The 22,588-nt window shown below is 50.0% G+C and overlaps 1 protein-coding gene across 2 annotated transcripts in view; it reads left to right on the top strand.

Annotated features, from left to right (window-relative positions):
• Window positions 1-22,588, top strand: part of LOC106581415 (metabotropic glutamate receptor 5) — a 216,895-nt gene that overhangs the window by 129,376 nt on the left and 64,931 nt on the right. For both annotated transcript variants that reach the window (XM_014163472.2, XM_045704000.1), the window contains exons 8-11: window positions 6,330-6,451; window positions 6,911-7,035; window positions 7,293-7,461; window positions 7,716-7,842. In XM_014163472.2, the coding sequence (XP_014018947.2) occupies window positions 6,330-6,451; window positions 6,911-7,035; window positions 7,293-7,461; window positions 7,716-7,842 (543 nt within the window). The remainder of the gene's footprint in view (window positions 1-6,329; window positions 6,452-6,910; window positions 7,036-7,292; window positions 7,462-7,715; window positions 7,843-22,588) is intronic.

Genomic DNA, 22,588 nt, shown 5'->3' with positions numbered 1-22,588 from the left:
CAAATGTCGCTTGGCTCCCCAATTCTGTGAGTTGGAAGAATTTCCTGTGTCTCTCTATGGGCCATGTGGCCAGAGACTCTTCTCTGGAATTTTACCACTCCTTCACACAGGGACTGGGTGGGGGAAGGTAGGTTGGGGGATGGTGCAAGGGGGAGGGGGTCAACTGTCCTCCCTGTACTCAAAGAGGCCAACGTCATGACAGGCTTCAGTGTGTTAGTAGAACAGGTTTGTGAACTCAGCCCCAGGACCAGCTGGATGAGGGGACTCTTTTCTTTGCTCAGCTCTTGGCATTGCAGGGCTTGGTAATGATATGAGAGAGGGTCACTGTATTTTAGATGTTTCCAAAACTTAATTGCTCTTTTTTGAGTTTTAATTATTAGTGGATATTGGCCTAATTCTGCCCTGTGTGCATTGTTTGTAGTTTTCCTCTGGACATGTAGGAGAATCTTACAGAATCTTACAAACACAATGGGGTGTTTGTCCCATTTGGTGAAATCTTGTTTTGCAAGTGGACCCCACACCTCACTGCCATAAAGTGCAATTGGTTCAATGACATATTCAATTAGTTTTAGCCAAATTTTAATAGGTATTTCAATTTGAATGAGCTTTTTAATGTCGTAGAATGCCCTGCGTGCTTTCTCTCTCAGTTCATTCACTGCCTCATTAAGGTGCCCAGTTGAGTTTATTTTTAAACCTAAGTAATTGTAGTGTGTGCAGTACTCTATATGTATGAGTATGTTCCGGAACTCCAATTTGAGCAGCAGCAGCTGAAAAATGAGCTCCTACAAATATTGAAATTTACATGGTTTTTAGAGTGAAGTACATCGGAAAAAAGCAAAAGAAAACTGCAAGACTGAATAGGAGAAAAAACAAGCAACAAACAAAGAAGATAGGCGTTTTGAAAAATAACTATTTTTCATAAAATTGTAGTTATCTTAGCAAGCTGAATTGTTTACCAGTTGCTAAGCAGTTGCTAGGGACTCTTTTGGAAGAAGCTAGCTAGCTAACGAAGAACAACAAAGAATATCTAGTTAACAGAAGAAAAGAAAGAGAAAATCAGGACAGAAGAAAAAGGATATCAAAGTGAAACAGTTCTCTAAAGACACAGGAGACAATAATACAAGAAACAACACTTCTGTAGCTTGTCAACTATGTGTCTGTCTATCCCTGTTCTCTCCTCTCTGCACAGGCCATACAAACGCTTCACACCGCGTGGCCGCTGCCACTCTAACCTGGTGGTCCCAGCGCGCACGACCCACGTGGAGTTCCAGGTCTCCGGCAGCCTCTGGAACTGCCGGTCTGCAGCCAACAAGGCTGAGTTCATCTCAGCCTATGCTACCCTCCAGTCCCTAGACTTCCTGGCGCTGACGGAAACATGGATTACCACAGATAACACTGCTACTCCTACTGCTCTCTCTTCGTCTGCCCACGTGTTCTCGCATACCCCTAGAGCATCGAGCCAGCGGGGTGGTGGCACTGGAATCCTCATCTCTCCCAAGTGGACATTCTCTCTTTCTCCCCTGACCCATCTGTCTATCTCCTCATTTGAATTCCATGCTGTCACAGTTACCAGCCCTTTCAAGCTTAACATCCTTATCATTTATCGCCCTCCAGGTTCCCTTGGAGAGTTCATCAATGAGCTTGACGCCTTGATAAGTTCCTTTCCTGAGGATGGCTCACCTCTCACAGTTCTGGGTGACTTTAACCTCCCCACGTCTACCTTTGACTCATTCCTCTCTGCCTCCTTCTTTCCACTCCTCTCCTCTTTTGACCTCACCCTCTCACCTTCCCCCCTACTCACAAGGCAGGCAATACGCTTGACCTCATCTTTACTAGATGCTGTTCTTCCACTAATCTCATTGCAACTCCCTTCCAAATCTCCGACCACTACCTTGTATCCTTTTCCCTCTTGCTCTCATCCAACACTTCTCACTCTGCCCCTACTCGGATGGTATTGCGTCGTCCCAACCTTCGCTCTCTCTCTCCCGCTACTCTCTCCTCTTCCATCCTATCATCTCTTCCCTCTGCTCAAACCTTCTCCAACCTATCTCCTGATTCTGCCTCCTCAACCCTCCTCTCCTCCCTTTCTGCATCCTTTGATTTTCTCTGTCCCCTATCCTCCAGGCCGGCTCGGTCCCCCCCTCCTGCTCCGTGGCTCGACGACTCACTACGAGCTCACAGAACAAGGCTCCGGGCAGCCGAGCGGAAATGGAGGAAAACTCGCCTCCCCTGCGGACCTGGCATCCTTTCACTCACTCCTCTCTACATTCTCCTCTTCTGTCTCTGCTGCTAAAGCCACTTTCTACCACTCTAAATTCCAAGCATCTGCCTCTAACCCTAGGAAGCTCTTTGCTACCTTCTCCTCCCTCCTGAATCCTCCTCCCCCTCCCCCCCTCCTCCCTCTCTGCGGATGACTTCGTCAACCATTTTGAAAAGAAGGTTGACGATATCCGATCCTCGTTTGCTAAGTCAAACGACACCGCTGGTCCTGCTCACACTGCCCTACCCTGTGCTTTGACCTCTTTCTCCCCTCTCTCTCCAGATGAAATCTCGCGTCTTGTGACGGCCGGCCGCCCAACAACCTGCCCACTTGACCCTATCCCCTCCTCTCTTCTCCAGACCATTTCCGGAGACCTTCTCCCCTTCCTCACCGCGCTCATCAACTCATCCTTGACCGCTGGCTACGTCCCTTCCGTCTTCAAGAGAGCGAGAGTTGCACCCCTTCTGAAAAAACCTACACTCGATCCCTCCGATGTCAACAACTACAGACCAGTATCCCTTCTTTCTTTTCTCTCCAAAACTCTTGAACGTGCCGTCCTTGGCCAGCTCTCCTGCTATCTCTCTCAGAATGACCTTCTTGATCCTAATCAGTCAGGTTTCAAGACTGGGCATTCAACTGAGACTGCTCTTCTCTGTGTCACGGAGGCTCTCCGCACTGCTAAAGCTAACTCTCTCTCCTCTGCTCTCATCCTTCTAGACCTATCTGCTGCCTTTGATACTGTGAACCATCAGATCCTCCTCTCCACCCTCTCCGAGTTGGGCATCTCCGGCGCGGCCCACGCTTGGATTGCGTCCTACCTGACAGGTCGCTCCTACCAGGTGGCGTGGCGAGAATCTGTCTCCGCACCATGCGCTCTCAGCACTGGTGTCCCCCAGGGCTCTGTTCTAGGCCCTCTCCTATTCTCGCTATACACCAAGTCACTTGGCTCTGTCATATCCTCACATGGTCTCTCCTATCATTGCTATGCAGACGACACACAATTAATCTTCTCCTTTCCCCCTTCTGATAACCAGGCGGCGAATCGCATCTCTGCATGTCTGTCAGACATATCAGTGTGGATGACGGATCACCAGCTCAAGCTGAACCTCGGCAAGACGGAGCTGCTCTTCCTCCCGGGGAAGGACTGCCCGTTCCATGATCTCGCCATCACGGTTGACAACTCCCTTGTGTCCTCCTCCCAGAGTGCTAAGAACCTTGGCGTGATCCTGGACAACACCCTGTCGTTCTCCACTAACATCAATGCGGTGACCCGATCCTGTAGGTTCATGCTCTACAACATTCGCAGAGTACGACCCTGCCTCACACAGGAAGCGGCGCAGGTCCTAATCCAGGCACTTGTCATCTCCCGTCTGGATTACTGCAACTCGCTGTTGGCTGGGCTCCCTGCCTGTGCCATTAAACCCCTACAACTCATCCAGAACGCCGCAGCCCGTCTGGTGTTCAACCTTCCCAAGTTCTCTCACGTCACCCCGCTCCTCCGCTCTCTCCACTGGCTTCCAGTTGAAGCTCGCATCCGCTACAAGACCATGGTGATTGCCTACGGAGCTGTGAAGGGAACGGCACCTCCATACCTTCAGGCTCTGATCAGGCCCTACACCCAAACAAGGGCACTGCGTTCATCCACCACTGGCCTGCTGGCCCCCCTACCTCTGAGGAAGCACAGTTCCCACTCAGCCCAGTCAAAACTGTTCGCTGCTCTGGCACCCCAATGGTGGAACAAGCTCCCTCACGACGCCAGGACAGCGGAGTCAATCACCACCTTCCGGAGACACCTGAAACCCCACCTCTTTAAGGAATACCTAGGATAGGATAAAGTAATCCTTCTAACCCCCCCCCCTTAAAAGATTTAGATGCACTATTGTAAAGTGGTTGTTCCACTGGATATCATAAGGTGAATGCACCATTTTGTAAGTCGCTCTGGATAAGAGCGTCTGCTAAATGACTTAAATGTAAATGTAAATATGTTTTGTACCAATTGAGAACTTTGGTCTAATTCCCTGAGATCTGGATCTTCTCTGGAAAATCATTATTTTAGTATTTTTGGGGTTCACTGCCAGAGCCCAGGTCTGGCAGTACTGCTGTAGCAGGTCCAGGCTCTGCTGTAGGCCATGTGCTCGTTCTCTCTCTCTCTTTCCCTTTCTCTCTCTCTCCCCCTCTTTCTCTCTCCTCTCCCTTTCTCTCTCTCTCTCTCTCTCTCTCTCTCTCTCTCTCTCTCTCTCTCTCTCCACCTCTCTCATCTCTCTCTCTCTCTTTCTCTCTCTCTCTCTCTCTCTCTCTCTCCCCCTCTCCTCTCTCTCCTCTCTCTCTCCCCCTCTCCCTCTCCTCTCTCTCCTCTCCCTCTCCTCTCCCTCTCCTCTCTCTCTTCTCTCCCCCTCTCCCTCTCCTCTCTCTCCTCTCCCTCTCCTATCCCTCTCCTCTCTCTCCTCTATCTCTCTCTCCCCCTCTCCCTCTCCTCTCTCTCCTCTCCCTCTCCTCTCTCTCTCCCCCTCTCCCTCTCCTCTCTCTCCTCTCCCTCTCCTCCCTCTCCTCTCTCTCCTCTCTCTCCTCTCTCTCTCCCCCTCTCTCAGGTATAGACAATAAAAAGACTGTGATGAGATCCTCCTGACCTCCTCTAGAGGTAGTCGATGATGCATCTTATATGGACATTCTGGAAGTGTAAACAAATCCGGACAAAATCCAACCGGCCAGTTGAATTAAGATCTATTTTTATGTTTTGTCTGTACTTTAAAAGTTTCCCAGAATGTTTCCTTAGCTTGTGGGAACAGTCTGGTGAGAACATTTTGGGGACATCACAAAAGATATGTTCCCAAAACACAAAAATTGTCCAGTTGTGCGGATGATTATCCGAGACAAATCTCGGGTCATCTTGATCGGATGACGACAACCACATGTTAATGCAAGGTGTAACCACGGCTAGAGAGGAGAGGTGTGGGAGGAGACGAGTACAGAGGGAAGAGAGGGAAGAGAGGGTGTTTGAAGTTCATAAAGCAGGTTGAGTTTCATGAAGGCAAAACAGGTTGTTAGATACAGGTTGTTCTAATTGGTCTCTTTTTTCTCCCTCCCTCCATCCTTATCCCTCTCCCTCCTTATCCCTCCCTCCATCCTTATCCCTCTCCCTCCTTATCCCCTCCCTCCCTCCATCCTTATCCCTCTCCCTCCTTATCCCTCCCTCCCTCCATCCTTATCCCTCTCCCTCTCCTTATCTCCCTCCCTCCCTCCATCCTTATCCTTCTCCCTCCTTATCCCCTCCCTCCCTCCATCCTTATCATTATCCCTCACCCTCCATCCCCTCCCTCATCCTTATCTCCCTCCCTCCCTCCATCCCTCCATCCCCTCCATCCATCCTTATCCCTCTCCCTCCCCCCTCCATCCCCTCTCTCCCTCCCTCCATCCATCCTTATCCCTCTATCTCCCCTCCCTCCCTCCTTATCCCTCTCCCTCCCTCCCTCCCTCCCTCCCTCCCTCCCTCCCTCCCTCCCTCCCTCCCTCCTCCCTCCCTCCCTCCCTCCCTCCCTCCCTCCCTCCCTCCCTCCCTCCCTCCCTCCCTCCCTCCCTCCCTCCCTCCATCCTTATCCCTCTCCCTCCATCCTTATCCCCTCTCTCCATCCCATCCATCCCTCTCCCTCCCTCCATCCCATCCCTCCCTCCCCTACGTCCTTATCCCTCTCTCTCCATCCCCTCCCTCCCTCCATCCTTATCCCTCTCCCTCCATCCTTATCCTTATCCCTCACCCTCCATCCCCTCCCTCCATCCTTATCCCTCTCCCTCCATCCCCTCCCTCCATCCTTATCCCTCTCCCTCCCTCCATCCTTATCCCTCTATCTCCCCTCCCTCCCTCCTTATCCCTCTCCCTCCATTTCCCCTCCCTCCTTATCCCCTCCCTCTCCCACCATCTTCCCCCTCCATCCCTCCATCCTTATCCCTCTCTCTCCGTCTCCCTCCCTCCCTCCCTCCATCCTTATCCCTCTCCATCTGTCTCCATCTCTCCCCTTCATCCATCTTCCCATCCTCTCTTTTTTTGTCTTTCTCCTCTCTGGTTCCCTCCCAGAGCGGGAGTCATTGCGACAGCAGTATGCCCAGGACACTAAGATGGGCTTTGTGATCAATGCCATCTACTCCATGGCCTATGGGCTCCATAACATGCAGCGCTCACTCTGCCCAGGCTACCAGGTGGGTGGTACTGGACTTGGCTGTACTAACAACAATCTACTGTCACTATTATAGTTGATTATAGTTGGGATTGTTCATATTGTTATTGAGATGATGATGATGAGGATGATGATGAGGATGATGGTGATGATGATGATGGTGATGATGGTGATGATGGTGGAGATGATGGTGATGATGATGATGTTGGAGATGATGGTGATGATGATGGAGATGATGATGGTGATGATGATGATGATGGTGGAGATGATGGTGATGGTGATGATGATGGTGGAGATGATGATGATGATGGTGATGATGGTGATGGTGATGATGGTGGAGATGATGGTGATGATGATGATGGTGATGGTGGAGATGATGGTGATGATGATGGTGGAGATGATGATGGTGATGAAGATGGTGATAATGATGATGATGATAATGATGATGGTGATGATGATGATGATGATGATGGTGGTCCAGGGGCTATGTGATGCCATGCGACCTATAGATGGTGCCACACTGCTGGACTTCCTGATGAAGACCAACTTCACAGGCGTGTCTGGAGAGGGCATCCTGTTTGACGAGAACGGAGACTCACCTGGCCGGTACGTGTGTGTGCGTGTGTGCGCGTGTGTGCATGCGTGTGCGTGTGTGTGTGTGTGCGTGTGTCTAAATAGGACATCATAAATAAGAAGAGCAGTGAGTCGTCTGGCTGTGATGATCTCATCCCATGTACAGTATCTCCATACCTTAGTATGTATGTATCAATAGATTCAGAGGTACTGACTCCTGTGTGTGTGTGTGTGTGTGTGTGTGTGTGTGTGTGTGTGTGTGTGTGTGTGTGTGTGTGTGTGTGTGTCAGATATGAGATCATGAACTTTAAGAAGATGGGGAAGGACTACTATGACTATATTAACGTGGGGAGCTGGGATAACAGTGGGCTGAAGATCGATGATGATGAAATCTGGGCCAGCAAGGACACCATCATCAAATCAGTCTGCAGCGAACCCTGTGACAAGGGACAGATAAAGGTGACACACATCCCTGCATACACAAACACACCCTATGTATGCTTGGGGGGAGGGAGGGATCAGGGAAGGAGGGAGAGAGGGGGAGGGAGGGAGGGAGGGAGGGAGGGGGTGAAAGGTTGACCCTTCAAGATTATCTCTGTTGATATTTTAATCTGATTGGTGCATTCTCTCTAAGATAGTATTTTTGCAGTGTTGTGATTAGTGTTTTTTTTCTGAGCTGATGAGGGTGTTTTTCTGGTGTGTGTGTTCTCCAGGTGATCCGTAAAGGAGAGGTGAGCTGCTGCTGGACCTGCACTCCCTGTAAGGAGAATGAGTTTGTGTTTGATGAGTACACCTGCCGAGCCTGTGACCTGGGTTCCTGGCCCACCTTCCACCTCACAGGTAAGACACACACACACACACACACACACACACACACACACACACACACACACACACACACCATTTAAGGTGTATGGATTGGCCTCTTTGTTCTTGGAAGTCTCCTCTAAATGAATCTCATCAGCCTGGCTGAGCTGGATCAGACGCCCTCACACAGGTTAACACGACAGACTGACTCATTCACACATCCTGGAAACACACACACACACTCACAAATGCACACACACAGACACAAACACACACACACAGACACAAAGAAAAAAATATGGGGCATTTATATAATGGTGTTTTTCAATTGTGCACTTCACATTTCTCCATCAGAGGAGCCAGCTTTTGTTGACTGCAAATAGGTATTGTTCTTTCAGCAGTACTGTTAGATACTTTGTGTTATTATTATGTGTGTTTGAGTGTCAGTCAGTCGCCGTATAAATGGAACTTAGTAGAGAAGTGATTGTCTGATGCTTCTCAGCGTGCTGTCCTGTTACAGCCTAATGGATGTTAGCTATTCTCTCAGTTACTGATGAGAGACAATCACACACACACACACACACACACACACACACACACACACACACACACACACACACACACACACACACACACACACGTATACACTGATCATGTTTTGACTGAATCTGTACTATTTCCATGAAAGCAGCTAATTATCCTTCCTCCTCTCCCGCTCTTCCTCCTCTCCCGCTCATCCCCTCTCCTCTCCTCTTCTTAATTTGACACTGGCATGGTCACCATTGTACTAATTATTCTGTATTGAGGGCAATTTTCTTTGCAAATGTATTTTAGCAGAGCTGTGGATATTGTTCTGTAATGCATTCGACTGCTCATCATTATACAGCTGCTAGCCAGCAAGCGCCAATGTTTAAAACCTGAGCCCAACGCATCACAGCTGGGAACACAGATACCACACTTTACTGGAGTATTCTACTGCAACTTTTTAAGGAAAGGAGAGAAGTAAGCGCTCATGTTTAGCAGCTGTAGAAGAGTCATTCCATCAGGACAGTAAGTTTGACTGTGGCCGTGGGTGGCTCCCGGACTGTAACTGGTCTAATGTGGCTCCCATCGGGACTGTAATTGGTGTAATGTTACTCCCGTCAGGACTGTAACTGGTGTAATGTGGCTCCCGTCGGGACTGAAACTGGTGTAATGTTACTCCCGTCTGGACTGTAACTGGTGTAATGTTACTCCCGTCTGGACTGTAACTGGTGTAATGTTACTCCCGTCGGGACTGTAACTGGTGTAATGTGGCTCCCGTCTGGACTGTAACTGGTGTAATGTGGCTCCCGTCAGGACTGTAACTGGTGTAATGTGGCTCCAGTCTGGACTGTAACTGGTGTAATGTGGCTCCCGGCGGGACTGTAACTGGTGTAATGTTACTCCCGTCTGGACTGTAACTGGTGTAATGTGGCTCCCGTCTGGACTGTAACTGGTGTAATGTGGCTCCCGTCTGGACTGTAACTGGTGTAATGTTACTCCCGTCTGGACTGTAACTGGTGTAATGTGGCTCCCGTCTGGACTGTAACTGGTGTAATGTGGCACCCGTCTGGACTGTAACTGGTGTAATGTGGCTCCCGGCGGGACTGTAACTGGTGTAATGTTACTCCCGTTTGGACTGTAACTGGTGTAATGTTACTCCCGTCTGGACTGTAACTGGTGTAATGTGGCTCCCGTCTGGACTGTAACTGGTGTAATGTAGCTCCCGTCTGGACTGTAACTGGTGTAATGTGGCTCCCGTCTGGACTGTAACTGGTGTTATGTTACTCCCGTCTGGACTGTAACTGGTGTAATGTTACTCCCGTCTGGACTGTAACTGGTGTAATGTGGCTCCCGTCAGGACTGTAACTGGTGTAATGTGGCTCCCGTCTGGACTGTAACTGGTGTAATGTTACTCCCGTCTGGACTGTAACTGGTGTAATGTTACTCCCGTCTGGACTGTAACTGGTGTAATGTGGCTCCCGTCTGGACTGTAACTGGTGTAATGTGGCTCCCGTCTGGACTGTAACTGGTGTAATGTGGCTCCCGTCTGGACTGTAACTGGTGTAATGTGGCTCCCGTCGGGACTGTAACTGGTGTAATGTTACTCCCGTCTGGACTGTAACTGGTGTAATGTGGCTCCCGTCTGGACTGTAACTGGTGTAATGTGGCTCCCGTCTGGACTGTAACTGGTGTAATGTGGCTCCCGTCTGGACTGTAACTGGTGTAATGTTACTCCCGTCTGGACTGTAACTGGTGTAATGTGGCTCCCATCTGGACTGTAACTGGTGTAATGTTACTCCCGTCTGGACTGTAACTGGTGTAATGTGGCTCCCGTCTGGACTGTAACTGGTGTAATGTTACTCCCGTCTGGACTGTAACTGGTGTAATGTGGCTCCCGTCTGGACTGTATCTGGTGTAATGTAGCTCCCGTCTGGACTGTAACTGGTGTAATGTGGCTCCCGTCTGGACTGTAACTGGTGTAATGTAGCTCCCGTCCGGACTGTAACTGGTGTAATGTGGCTCCCGTCGGGACTGTAACTGGTGTAATGTTACTCCCGTCAGGACTGTAACTGGTGTAATGTTACTCCCGTCTGGACTGTAACTGGTGTAATGTGGCTCCCGTCTGGACTGTAACTGGTGTAATGTGGCTCCCGTCTGGACTGTAACTGGTGTAATGTGGCTCCCGTCGGGACTGTAACTGGTGTAATGTTACTCCCGTCTAGACTGTAATTGGTCTAATGTGACTCCCGTCAGGACTGTAACTGGTGTATTGTTACTCCCGTCTGGACTGTAACTGGTGTAATGTGGCTCCCGTCTGGACTGTAACTGGTGTAATGTAGCTCCCGTCTGGACTGTAACTGGTGTAATGGGGCTCCCGTCGGGACTGTAACTGGTGTAATGTTACTCCCGTCAGGACTGTAACTGGTGTAATGTTACTCCCGTCTGGACTGTAACTGGTGTAATGTGGCTCCCGTCTGGACTGTAACTGGTGTAATGTGGCTCCCGTCTGGACTGTAACTGGTGTAATGTAGCTCCCATCAGGACTGTAACTGGTGTAATGTGGCTCCCGTCTGGACTGTAACTGGTGTAATGGGGCTCCCGTCAGGACTGTAACTGGTGTAATGTAACTCCCGTCTGGACTGTAACTGGTGTAATGTAGCTCCCGTCTGGACTGTAACTTGTGTAATGTGGCTCCCGTTGGGACTGTAACTGGTGTAATGTGGCTCCCGTCTGGACTGTAACTGGTGTAATGTTACTCCCGTCTGGACTGTAACTGGTGTAATGTGGCTCCCGTCTGGACTGTAACTGGTGTAATGTTACTCCCGTCTGGACTGTAACTGGTGTAATGTAGCTCCCGTCTGGACTGTAACTGGTGTAATGTAGCTCCCGTCTGGACTGTAACTGGTGTAATGTGGCTCCCGTCGGGACTGTAACTGGTGTAATGTTACTCCCGTCAGGACTGTAACTGGTGTAATGTTACTCCCGTCTCGACTGTAACTGGTGTAATGTGGCTCCCGTCTGGACTGTAACTGGTGTAATGTGGCTCCCATCTGGACTGTAACTGGTGTAATGTGGCTCCCGTCGGGACTGTAACTGGTGTAATGTTACTCCCGTCTAGACTGTAATTGGTCTAATGTGACTCCCGTCAGGACTGTAACTGGTGTATTGTTACTCCCGTCTGGACTGTAACTGGTGTAATGTGGCTCCCGTCTGGACTGTAACTGGTGTAATGTAGCTCCCGTCTGGACTGTAACTGGTGTAATGGGGCTCCCGTCGGGACTGTAACTGGTGTAATGTTACTCCCGTCTGGACTGTAACTGGTCTAATGTGGCTCCCGTCTGGACTGTAACTGGTGTAATGTAGCTCCCGTCTGGACTGTAACTGGTGTAATGTGGCTCCAGTCTGGACTGTAACTGGTGTTATGTTACTCCCGTCTGGACTGTAACTGGTGTAATGTTACTCCCGTCTGGACTGTAACTGGTGTAATGTGGCTCCCGTCAGGACTGTAACTGGTGTAATGTTACTCCCGTCTGGACTGTAACTGGTGTAATGTAGCTCCCGTCTGGACTGTAACTGGTGTAATGTGGCTCCCGTCTGGACTGTAACTGGTGTAATGTTACTCCCGTCTGGACTGTAACTGGTGTAATGTGGCTCCCGTCTGGACTGTAACTGGTCTAATGTGGCTCCCGTCTGGACTGTAACTGGTGTAATGTGGCTCCCGTTGGGACTGTAACTGGTGTAATGTGGCTCCCGTCTAGACTGTAACTGGTGTAATGTTACTCCCGTCTGGACTGTAACTGGTGTAATGTTACTCCCGTCTGGACAGTAACTGGTGTAATGTTACTCCCGTCTGGACTGTAACTGGTGTAATGTAGCTCCCGTCTGGACTGTTACTGGTGTAATGTAGCTCCCGTCTGGACTGTAACTGGTGTAATGTGGCTCCCGTCTGGACTGCAACTGGTGTAATGTGGCTCCCGTCTGGACTTTAACTGGTGTTATGTTACTCCCGTCTGGACTGTAACTGGTGTAATGTTACTCCCGACTGGACTGTAACTGGTGTAATGTGGCTCCCGTCAGGACTGTAACTGGTGTAATGTTACTCCCGTCTGGACTGTAACTGGTCTAATGTGGCTCCCGTCTGGACTGTAACTGGTGTAATGTAGCTCCCGTCTGGACTGTAACTGGTGTAATGTGGCTCCCGTCTGGACTGTAACTGGTGTTATGTTACTCCCGTCTGGACTGTAACTGGTGTAATGTTACTCCCGTCTGGACTGTAACTGGTGTAATGTGGCTCCCGTCAGGACTGTAACTGGTGTAATGTTACTCCCGTCTGGACTGTAACTGGTGTAATGTAGCTCCCGTCTGGACTGTAACTGGTGTAATGTGGCTCCCGTCTGGACTGTAACTGGTGTAATGTTACTCCCGTCTGGACTGTAACTGGTGTAATGTGGCTCCCGTCTGGACTGTAACTGGTGTAATGTGGCTCCCGTCTGGACTGTAACTGGTGTAATGTGGCTCCCGTTGGGACTGTAACTGGTGTAATGTTGCTCCCGTCTGGACTGTAACTGGTGTAATGTTACTCCCGTCTGGACTGTAACTGGTGTAATGTTACTCCCGTCTGGACTGTAACTGGTGTAATGTTACTCCCGTCTGGACTGTAACTGGTGTAATGTAGCTCCCGTCTGGACTGTTACTGGTGTAATGTAGCTCCCGTCTGGACTGTAACTGGTGTAATGTGGCTCCCGTCTGGACTGCAACTGGTGTAATGTGGCTCCCGTCTGGACTTTAACTGGTGTTATGTTACTCCCGTCTGGACTGTAACTGGTGTAATGTTACTCCCGTCTGGACTGTAACTGGTGTAATGTGGCTCCCGTCTGGACTGTAACTGGTGTAATGTTACTCCCGTCTGGACTGTAACTGGTCTAATGTGGCTCCCGTCTGGACTGTAACTGGTGTAATGTAGCTCCCGTCTGGACTGTAACTGGTGTAATGTGGCTCCCGTCTGGACTGTAACTGGTGTTATGTTACTCCCGTCTGGACTGTAACTGGTGTAATGTTACTCCCGTCTGGACTGTAACTGGTCTAATGTGGCTCCCGTCTGGACTGTAACTGGTGTAATGTAGCTCCCGTCTGGACTGTAACTGGTGTAATGTGGCTCCCGTCTGGACTGTAACTGGTGTTATGTTACTCCCGTCTGGACTGTAACTGGTGTAATGTTACTCCCGTCTGGACTGTAACTGGTGTAATGTGGCTCCCGTCTGGACTGTAACTGGTGTAATGTTACTCCCGTCTGGACTGTAACTGGTGTAATGTGGCTCCCGTCTGGACTGTAACTGGTGTAATGTTACTCCCGTCTGGACTGTAACTGGTGTAATGTGGCTCCCGTCTGGACTTTAACTGGTGTTATGTTACTCCCGTCTGGACTGTAACTGGTGTAATGTTACTCCCGTCTGGACTGTAACTGGTGTAATGTGGCTCCCGTCTGGACTGTAACTGGTGTAATGTTACTCCCGTCTGGACTGTAACTGGTGTAATGTGGCTCCCGTCTGGACTGTAACTGGTGTAATGTTACTCCCGTCTGGACTGTAACTGGTGTAATGTTACTCCCGTCTGGACTGTAACTGGTGTAATGTTACTCCCGTCTGGACTGTAACTGGTGTAATGTGGCTCCCGTCTGGACTGTAACTGGTGTAATGTTACTCCCGTCTGGACTGTAACTGGTGTAATGTTACTCCCGTCTGGACTGTAACTGGTGTAATGTTACTCCCGTCTGGACTGTAACTGGTGTAATGTGGCTCCCGTCTGGACTGTAACTGGTGTAATGTTACTCCCGTCTGGACTATAACTGGTGTAATGTGGCTCCCGTCTGGACTGTAACTGGTGTAATGTGGCTCCCGTCTGGACTGTAACTGGTGTAATGTGGCTCCCGTCTGGACTGTAACTGGTGTTATGTTACTCCCGTCTGGACTGTAACTGGTGTAATGTTACTCCCGTCTGGACTGTAACTGGTGTAATGTGGCTCCCGTCTGGACTGTAACTGGTGTAATGTTACTCCCGTCTGGACTGTAACTGGTGTAATGTAGCTCCCGTCTGGACTGTAACTGGTGTAATGTGGCTCCCGTCTGGACTGTAACTGGTGTAATGTTACTCCCGTCTGGACTGTAACTGGTGTAATGTGGCTCCCGTCTGGACTGTAACTGGTCTAATGTTGCTCCCGTCTGGACTGTAACTGGTGTAATGTGGCTCCCGTTGGGACTGTAACTGGTGTAATGTGGCTCCCGTCTGGACTGTAACTGGTGTAATGTTACTCCCGTCTGGACTGTAACTGGTGTAATGTTACTCCCGTCTGGACTGTAACTGGTGTAATGTTACTCCCGTCTGGACTGTAACTGGTGTAATGTAGCTCCCGTCTGGACTGTTACTGGTGTAATGTAGCTCCCGTCTGGACTGTAACTGGTGTAATGTGGCTCCCGTCTGGACTGCAACTGGTGTAATGTGGCTCCCGTCTGGACTTTAACTGGTGTTATGTTACTCCCGTCTGGACTGTAACTGGTGTAATGTTACTCCCGTCTGGACTGTAACTGGTGTAATGTGGCTCCCGTCAGGACTGTAACTGGTGTAATGTTACTCCCGTCTGGACTGTAACTGGTCTAATGTGGCTCCCGTCTGGACTGTAACTGGTGTAATGTAGCTCCCGTCTGGACTGTAACTGGTGTAATGTGGCTCCCGTCTGGACTGTAACTGGTGTTATGTTACTCCCGTCTGGACTGTAACTGGTGTAATGTTACTCCCGTCTGGACTGTAACTGGTCTAATGTGGCTCCCGTCTGGACTGTAACTGGTGTAATGTTGCTCCCGTCTGGACTGTAACTGGTGTAATGTGGCTCCCGTCTGGACTGTAACTGGTGTAATGTTACTCCCGTCTGGACTGTAACTGGTGTAATGTTACTCCCGTCTGGACTGTAACTGGTGTAATGTGGCTCCCGTCAGGACTGTAACTGGTGTAATGTTACTCCCGTCTGGACTGTAACTGGTGTAATGTGGCTCCCGTCTGGACTGTAACTGGTGTAATGTGGCTCCCGTCTGGACTGTAACTGGTGTAATGTGGCTCCCGTCTGGACTTTAACTGGTGTTATGTTACTCCCGTCTGGACTGTAACTGGTGTAATGTTACTCCCGTCTGGACTGTAACTGGTGTAATGTTACTCCCGTCTGGACTGTAACTGGTGTAATGTTACTCCCGTCTGGACTGTAACTGGTGTAATGTGGCTCCCGTCTGGACTGTAACTGGTGTAATGTTGCTCCCGTCTGGACTGTAACTGGTGTAATGTTGCTCCCGTCTGGACTGTAACTGGTGTAATGTTACTCCCGTCTGGACTGTAACTGGTGTAATGTGGCTCCCGTCTGGACTGTAACTGGTGTAATGTTACTCCCGTCTGGACTGTAACTGGTGTAATGTGGCTCCCGTCTGGACTGTAACTGGTGTAATGTTGCTCCCGTCTGGACTGTAACTGGTGTAATGTGGCTCCCGTCTGGACTGTAACTGGTGTAATGTTACTCCCGTCTGGACTGTAACTGGTGTAATGTTACTCCCGTCTGGACTGTAACTGGTGTAATGTGGCTCCCGTCTGGACTGTAACTGGTGTAATGTTACTCCCGTCTGGACTGTAACTGGTGTAATGTGGCTCCCGTCTGGACTGTAACTGGTGTAATGTGGCTCCCGTCTGGACTGTAACTGGTGTAATGTTACTCCCGTCTGGACTGTAACTGGTGTAATGTTGCTCCCGTCTGGACTGTAACTGGTGTAATGTTACTCCCGTCTGGACTGTAACTGGTGTAATGTGGCTCCCGTCTGGACTGTAACTGGTGTAATGTGGCTCCCGTCTGGACTGTAACTGGTGTAATGTTACTCCCGTCTGGACTGTAACTGGTGTAATGTGGCTCCCGTCTGGACTGTAACTGGTGTAATGTTACTCCCGTCTGGACTGTAACTGGTGTAATGTTACTCCCGTCTGGACTGTAACTGGTGTAATGTGGCTCCCGTCTGGACTGTAACTGGTGTAATGTGGCTCCCGTCTGGACTGTAACTGGTGTAATGTTACTCCCGTCTGGACTGTAACTGGTGTAATGTTACTCCCGTCTGGACTGTAACTGGTGTAATGTGGCTCCCGTCTGGACTGTAACTGGTGTAATGTTACTCCCGTCTGGACTGTAACTGGTGTAATGTGGCTCCCGTCTGGACTGTAACTGGTGTAATGTAGCTCCCGTCTGGACTGTAACTGGTGTAATGTGGCTCCCGTCTGGACTGTAACTGGTGTAATGTGGCTCCCGTCTGGACTGTAACTGGTGTAATGTTACTCCCGTCTGGACTGTAACTGGTGTAATGTGGCTCCCGTCTGGACTGTAACTGGTGTAATGTTACTCCCGTCTGGACTGTAACTGGTGTAATGTTGCTCCCGTCTGGACTGTAACTGGTGTAATGTGGCTCCCGTCTGGACTGTAACTGGTGTAATGTTACTCCCCGTCTGGACTGTAACTGGTGTAATGTGGCTCCCGTCTGGACTGTAACTGGTGTAATGTTGCTCCCGTCTGGACTGTAACTGGTGTAATGTGGCTCCCGTCTGGACTGTAACTGGTGTAATGTGGCTCCCGTCTGGACTGTAACTGGTGTAATGTTACTCCCGTCTGGACTGTAACTGGTGTAATGTTACTCCCGTCTGGACTGTAACTGGTGTAATGTTACTCCCGTCTGGACTGTAACTGGTGTAATGTAGCTCCCGTCTGGACTGTAACTGGTGTAATGTGGCTCCCGTCTGGACTGTAACTGGTGTAATGTGGCTCCCGTCTGGACTGTAACTGGTGTTATGTTACTCCCGTCTGGACTGTAACTGGTGTAATGTTACTCCCGTCTGGACTGTAACTGGTGTAATGTGGCTCCCGTCAGGACTGTAACTGGTGTAATGTTACTCCCGTCTGGACTGTAACTGGTCTAATGTGGCTCCCGTCTGGACTGTAACTGGTGTAATGTAGCTCCCGTCTGGACTGTAACTGGTGTAATGTGGCTCCCGTCTGGACTGTAACTGGTGTTATGTTACTCCCGTCTGGACTGTAACTGGTGTAATGTTACTCCCGTCTGGACTGTAACTGGTGTAATGTGGCTCCCGTCTGGACTGTAACTGGTGTAATGTTACTCCCGTCTGGACTGTAACTGGTGTAATGTGGCTCCCGTCTGGACTGTAACTGGTGTTATGTAACTCCCGTCTGGACTGTAACTGGTGTAATGTTACTCCCGTCTGGACTGTAACTGGTGTAATGTGGCTCCCGTCTGGACTGTAACTGGTGTAATGTTACTCCCGTCTGGACTGTAACTGGTGTAATGTAGCTCCCGTCTGGACTGTAACTGGTGTAATGTGGCTCCCGGTCTGGACTGTAACTGGTGTAATGTGGCTCCCATCTGGACTTTAACTGGTGTTATGTTACTCCCGTCTGGACTGTAACTGGTGTAATGTTACTCCCGTCTGGACTGTAACTGGTGTAATGTGGCTCCCGTCTGGACTGTAACTGGTGTAATGTAGCTCCCGTCTGGACTGTAACTGGTGTAATGTTACTCCCGTCTGGACTGTAACTGGTGTAATGTTACTCCCGTCTGGACTGTAACTGGTGTAATGTGGCTCCCGTCTGGACTGTAACTGGTGTAATGTTACTCCCGTCTGGACTGTAACTGGTGTAATGTGGCTCCCGGCGGGACTGTAACTGGTGTAATGTTACTCCCGTCTGGACTGTAATTGGTCTAATGTGACTCCCGTCAGGACTGTAACTGGTGTATTGTTACTCCCGTCTGGACTGTAACTGGTGTAATGTGGCTCCCGTCTGGACTGTAACTGGTGTAATGTAGCTCCCGTCTGGACTGTAACTGGTGTAATGTGGCTCCCGTCGGGACTGTAACTGGTGTAATGTTACTCCCGTCAGGACTGTAACTGGTGTAATGTTACTTCCGTCTGGACTGTAACTGGTGTAATGTGGCTCCCGTCTGGACTGTAACTGGTGTAATGTGGCTCCCGTCTGGACTGTAACTGGTGTAATGTGGCTCCCGTCGGGACTGTAACTGGTGTAATGTTACTCCCGTCTGGACTGTAATTGGTCTAATGTGACTCCCGTCAGGACTGTAACTGGTGTATTGTTACTCCCGTCTGGACTGTAACTGGTGTAATGTGGCTCCCGTCTGGACTGTAACTGGTGTAATGTTACTCCCGTCAGGACTGTAACTGGTGTAATGTTACTCCCGTCTGGACTGTAACTGGTGTAATGTGGCTCCCGTCTGGACTGTAACTGGTGTAATGTTACTCCCGTCTGGACTGTAACTGGTGTAATGTGGCTCCCATCTGGACTGTTACTCGTGTAATGTGGCTCCCGTCAGGACTGTAACTGGTGTAATGTAACTCCCGTCTGGACTGTAACTGGTGTAATGTGGCTCCCGTCTGGACTGTAACTGGTGTAATGTTACTCCCGTCTGGACTGTAACTGGTGTAATGTGGCTCCCGTCTGGACTGTAACTGGTGTAATGTTACTCCCGTCTGGACTGTAACTGGTGTAATGTAGCTCCCGTCTGGACTGTTACTGGTGTAATGTAGCTCCCGTCTGGACTGTAACTGGTGTAATGTGGCTCCCGTCTGGACTGCAACTGGTGTAATGTGGCTCCCGTCTGGACTTTAACTGGTGTAATGTTACTCCCGTCTGGACTGTAACTGGTGTAATGTTACTCCCGTCTGGACTGTAACTGGTGTAATGTGGCTCCCGTCTGGACTGTAACTGGTGTAATGTTACTCCCGTCTGGACTGTAACTGGTGTAATGTGGCTCCCGTCTGGACTGTAACTGGTGTAATGTAGCTCCCGTCTGGACTGTAACTGGTGTAATGTGGCTCCCGTCTGGACTGTAACTGGTGTAATGTGGCTCCCGTCTGGACTGTAACTGGTGTAATGTGGCTCCCGTCTGGACTGTAACTGGTGTAATGTGGCTCCCGTCGGGACTGTAACTGGTGTAATGTTACTCCCGTCTGGACTGTAACTGGTGTAATGTGGCTCCCGTCAGGACTGTAACTGGTGTAATGTGGCTCCCGTCTGGACTGTAACTGGTGTAATGTTAATCCCGTCTGGACTGTAACTGGTGTAATGTGGCTCCCATCTGGACTGTTACTCGTGTAATGTGGCTCCCGTCAGGACTGTAACTGGTGTAATGTAACTCCCGTCTGGACTGTAACTGGTGTAATGTAGCTCCCGTCTGGACTTTAACTGGTGTAATGTGGCTCCAGTTGGGACTGTAACTGGTGTAATGTGGCTCCCGTCTGGACTGTAACTGGTGTAATGTGGCTCCCATCTGGACTGTTACTCGTGTAATGTGGCTCCCGTCAGGACTGTAACTGGTGTAATGTAACTCCCGTCTGGACTGTAACTGGTGTAATGTAGCTCCCGTCTGGACTTTAACTGGTGTAATGTGGCTCCAGTTGGGACTGTAACTGGTGTAATGTGGCTGCCGTCTGGACTGTAACTGGTGTAATGTTACTCCCGTCTGGACTGTAACTGGTGTAATGTGACTCCCGTCTGGACTGTAACTGGTGTAATGTGACTCCCGTCTGGACTGTAACTGGTGTAATGTAGCTCCCGTCTGGACTGTTACTGGTGTAATGTAGCTCCCGTCTGGACTGTAACTGGTGTAATGTGGCTACCGTCTGGACTGCAACTGGTGTAATGTGGCTCCCGTCTGGACTTTAACTGGTGTTATGTTACTCCCGTCTGGACTGTAACTGGTGTAATGTTACTCCCGTCTGGACTGTAACTGGTGTAATGTGGCTCCCGTCAGGACTGTAACTGGTGTAATGTTACTCCTGTCTGGACTGTAGCTGGTCTAATGTGGCTCCCGTCTGGACTGTAACTGGTGTAATGTAGCTCCCGTCTGGACTGTAACTGGTGTAATGTGGCTCCCGTCTGGACTGTAACTGGTGTAATGTGGCTCCCGTCTGGACTGTAACTGGTGTAATGTGGCTCCCGTCTGGACTGTAACTGGTGTAATGTGGCTCCCGTCGGGACTGTAACTGGTGTAATGTTACTCCCGTCTGGACTGTAACTGGTGTAATGTGGCTCCCGTCAGGACTGTAACTGGTGTAATGTGCCTCCCGTCTGGACTGTAACTGGTGTAATGTTAATCCCGTCTGGACTGTAACTGGTGTAATGTGGCTCCCGTCTGGACTGTTACTCGTGTAATGTGGCTCCCGTCAGGACTGTAACTGGTGTAATGTAACTCCCGTCTGGACTGTAACTGGTGTAATGTAGCTCCCGTCTGGACTTTAACTGGTGTAATGTGGCTCCAGTTGGGACTGTAACTGGTGTAATGTGGCTCCCGTCTGGACTGTAACTGGTGTAATGTTACTCCCGTCTGGACTGTAACTGGTGTAATGTGGCTCTCGTCTGGACTGTAACTGGTGTAATGTTACTCCCGTCTGGACTGTAACTGGTGTAATGTAGCTCCCGTCTGGACTGTAACTGGTGTAATGTAGCTCCCGTCTGGACTTTAACTGGTGTAATGTGGCTCCAGTTGGGACTGTAACTGGTGTAATGTGGCTCCCGTCTGGACTGTAACTGGTGTAATGTTACTCCCGTCTGGACTGTAACTGGTGTAATGTGGCTCCCGTCTGGACTGTAACTGGTGTAATGTTACTCCCGTCTGGACTGTAACTGGTGTAATGTTACTCCCGTCTGGACTGTAACTGTTGTAATGTAGCTCCCGTCTGGACTGTTACTGGTGTAATGTAGCTCCCGTCTGGACTGTAACTGGTGTAATGTGGCTCCCGTCTGGACTGCAACTGGTGTAATGTGGCTCCCGTCTGGACTTTAACTGGTGTTATGTTACTCCCGTCTGGACTGTAACTGGTGTAATGTTACTCCCGTCTGGACTGTAAATGGTGTAATGTGGCTCCCGTCAGGACTGTAACTGGTGTAATGTTACTCCTGTCTGGACTGTAACCGGTCTAATGTGGCTCCCGTCTGGACTGTAACTGGTGTAATGTAGCTCCCGTCTGGACTGTAACTGGTGTAATGTGGCTCCCGTCTGGACTGTAACTGGTGTAATGTGGCTCCCGTCTGGACTGTAACTGGTGTAATGTGGCTCCCGTCTGGACTGTAACTGGTGTAATGTGGCTCCCGTCGGGACTGTAACTGGTGTAATGTTACTCCCGTCTGGACTGTAACTGGTGTAATGTGGCTCCCGTCAGGACTGTAACTGGTGTAATGTGGCTCCCGTCTGGACTGTAACTGGTGTAATGTTAATCCCGTCTGGACTGTAACTGGTGTAATGTGGCTCCCATCTGGACTGTTACTCGTGTAATGTGGCTCCCGTCAGGACTGTAACTGGTGTAATGTAACTCCCGTCTGGACTGTAACTGGTGTAATGTAGCTCCCGTCTGGACTTTAACTGGTGTAATGTGGCTCCCGTTGGGACTGTAACTGGTGTAATGTGGCTCCCGTCTGGACTGTAACTGGTGTAATGTTACTCCCGTCTGGACTGTAACTGGTGTAATGTGGCTCCCGTCTGGACTGTAACTGGTGTAATGTTACTCCCGTCTGGACTGTAACTGGTGTAATGTAGCTCCCGTCTGGACTGTTACTGGTGTAATGTAGCTCCCGTCTGGACTGTAACTGGTGTAATGTTACTCCCGTCTGGACTGTAACTGGTGTAATGTGGCTCCCGTCTGGACTGTTACTCGTGTAATGTGGCTCCCGTCAGGACTGTAACTGGTGTAATGTAACTCCCGTCTGGACTGTAACTGGTGTAATGTAGCTCCCGTCTGGACTTTAACTGGTGTAATGTGGCTCCCGTTGGGACTGTAACTGGTGTAATGTGGCTCCCGTCTGGACTGTAACTGGTGTAATGTTACTCCCGTCTGGACTGTAACTGGTGTAATGTGGCTCCCGTCTGGACTGTAACTGGTGTAATGTTACTCCCGTCTGGACTGTAACTGGTGTAATGTAGCTCCCGTCTGGACTGTTACTGGTGTAATGTGGCTCCCGTCTGGACTGTAACTGGTGTAATGTGGCTCCCGTCTGGACTGCAACTGGTGTAATGTGGCTCCCGTCTGGACTGTAACTGGTGTTATGTTACTCCCGTCTGAACTGTAACTGGTGTAATGTTACTCCCGTCTGGACTGTAACTGGTGTAATGTGGCTCCCGTCAGGACTGTAACTGGTGTAATGTTACTCCCGTCT

Source organism: Salmo salar, chromosome ssa20, assembly GCF_905237065.1.
Source record: "Salmo salar chromosome ssa20, Ssal_v3.1, whole genome shotgun sequence".
Classification (NCBI taxonomy): Eukaryota; Metazoa; Chordata; class Actinopteri; order Salmoniformes; family Salmonidae; genus Salmo; species Salmo salar.
Note: the sequence above shows the minus strand (reverse complement) of the source record. Positions and strands in the feature narration are given on the sequence as shown.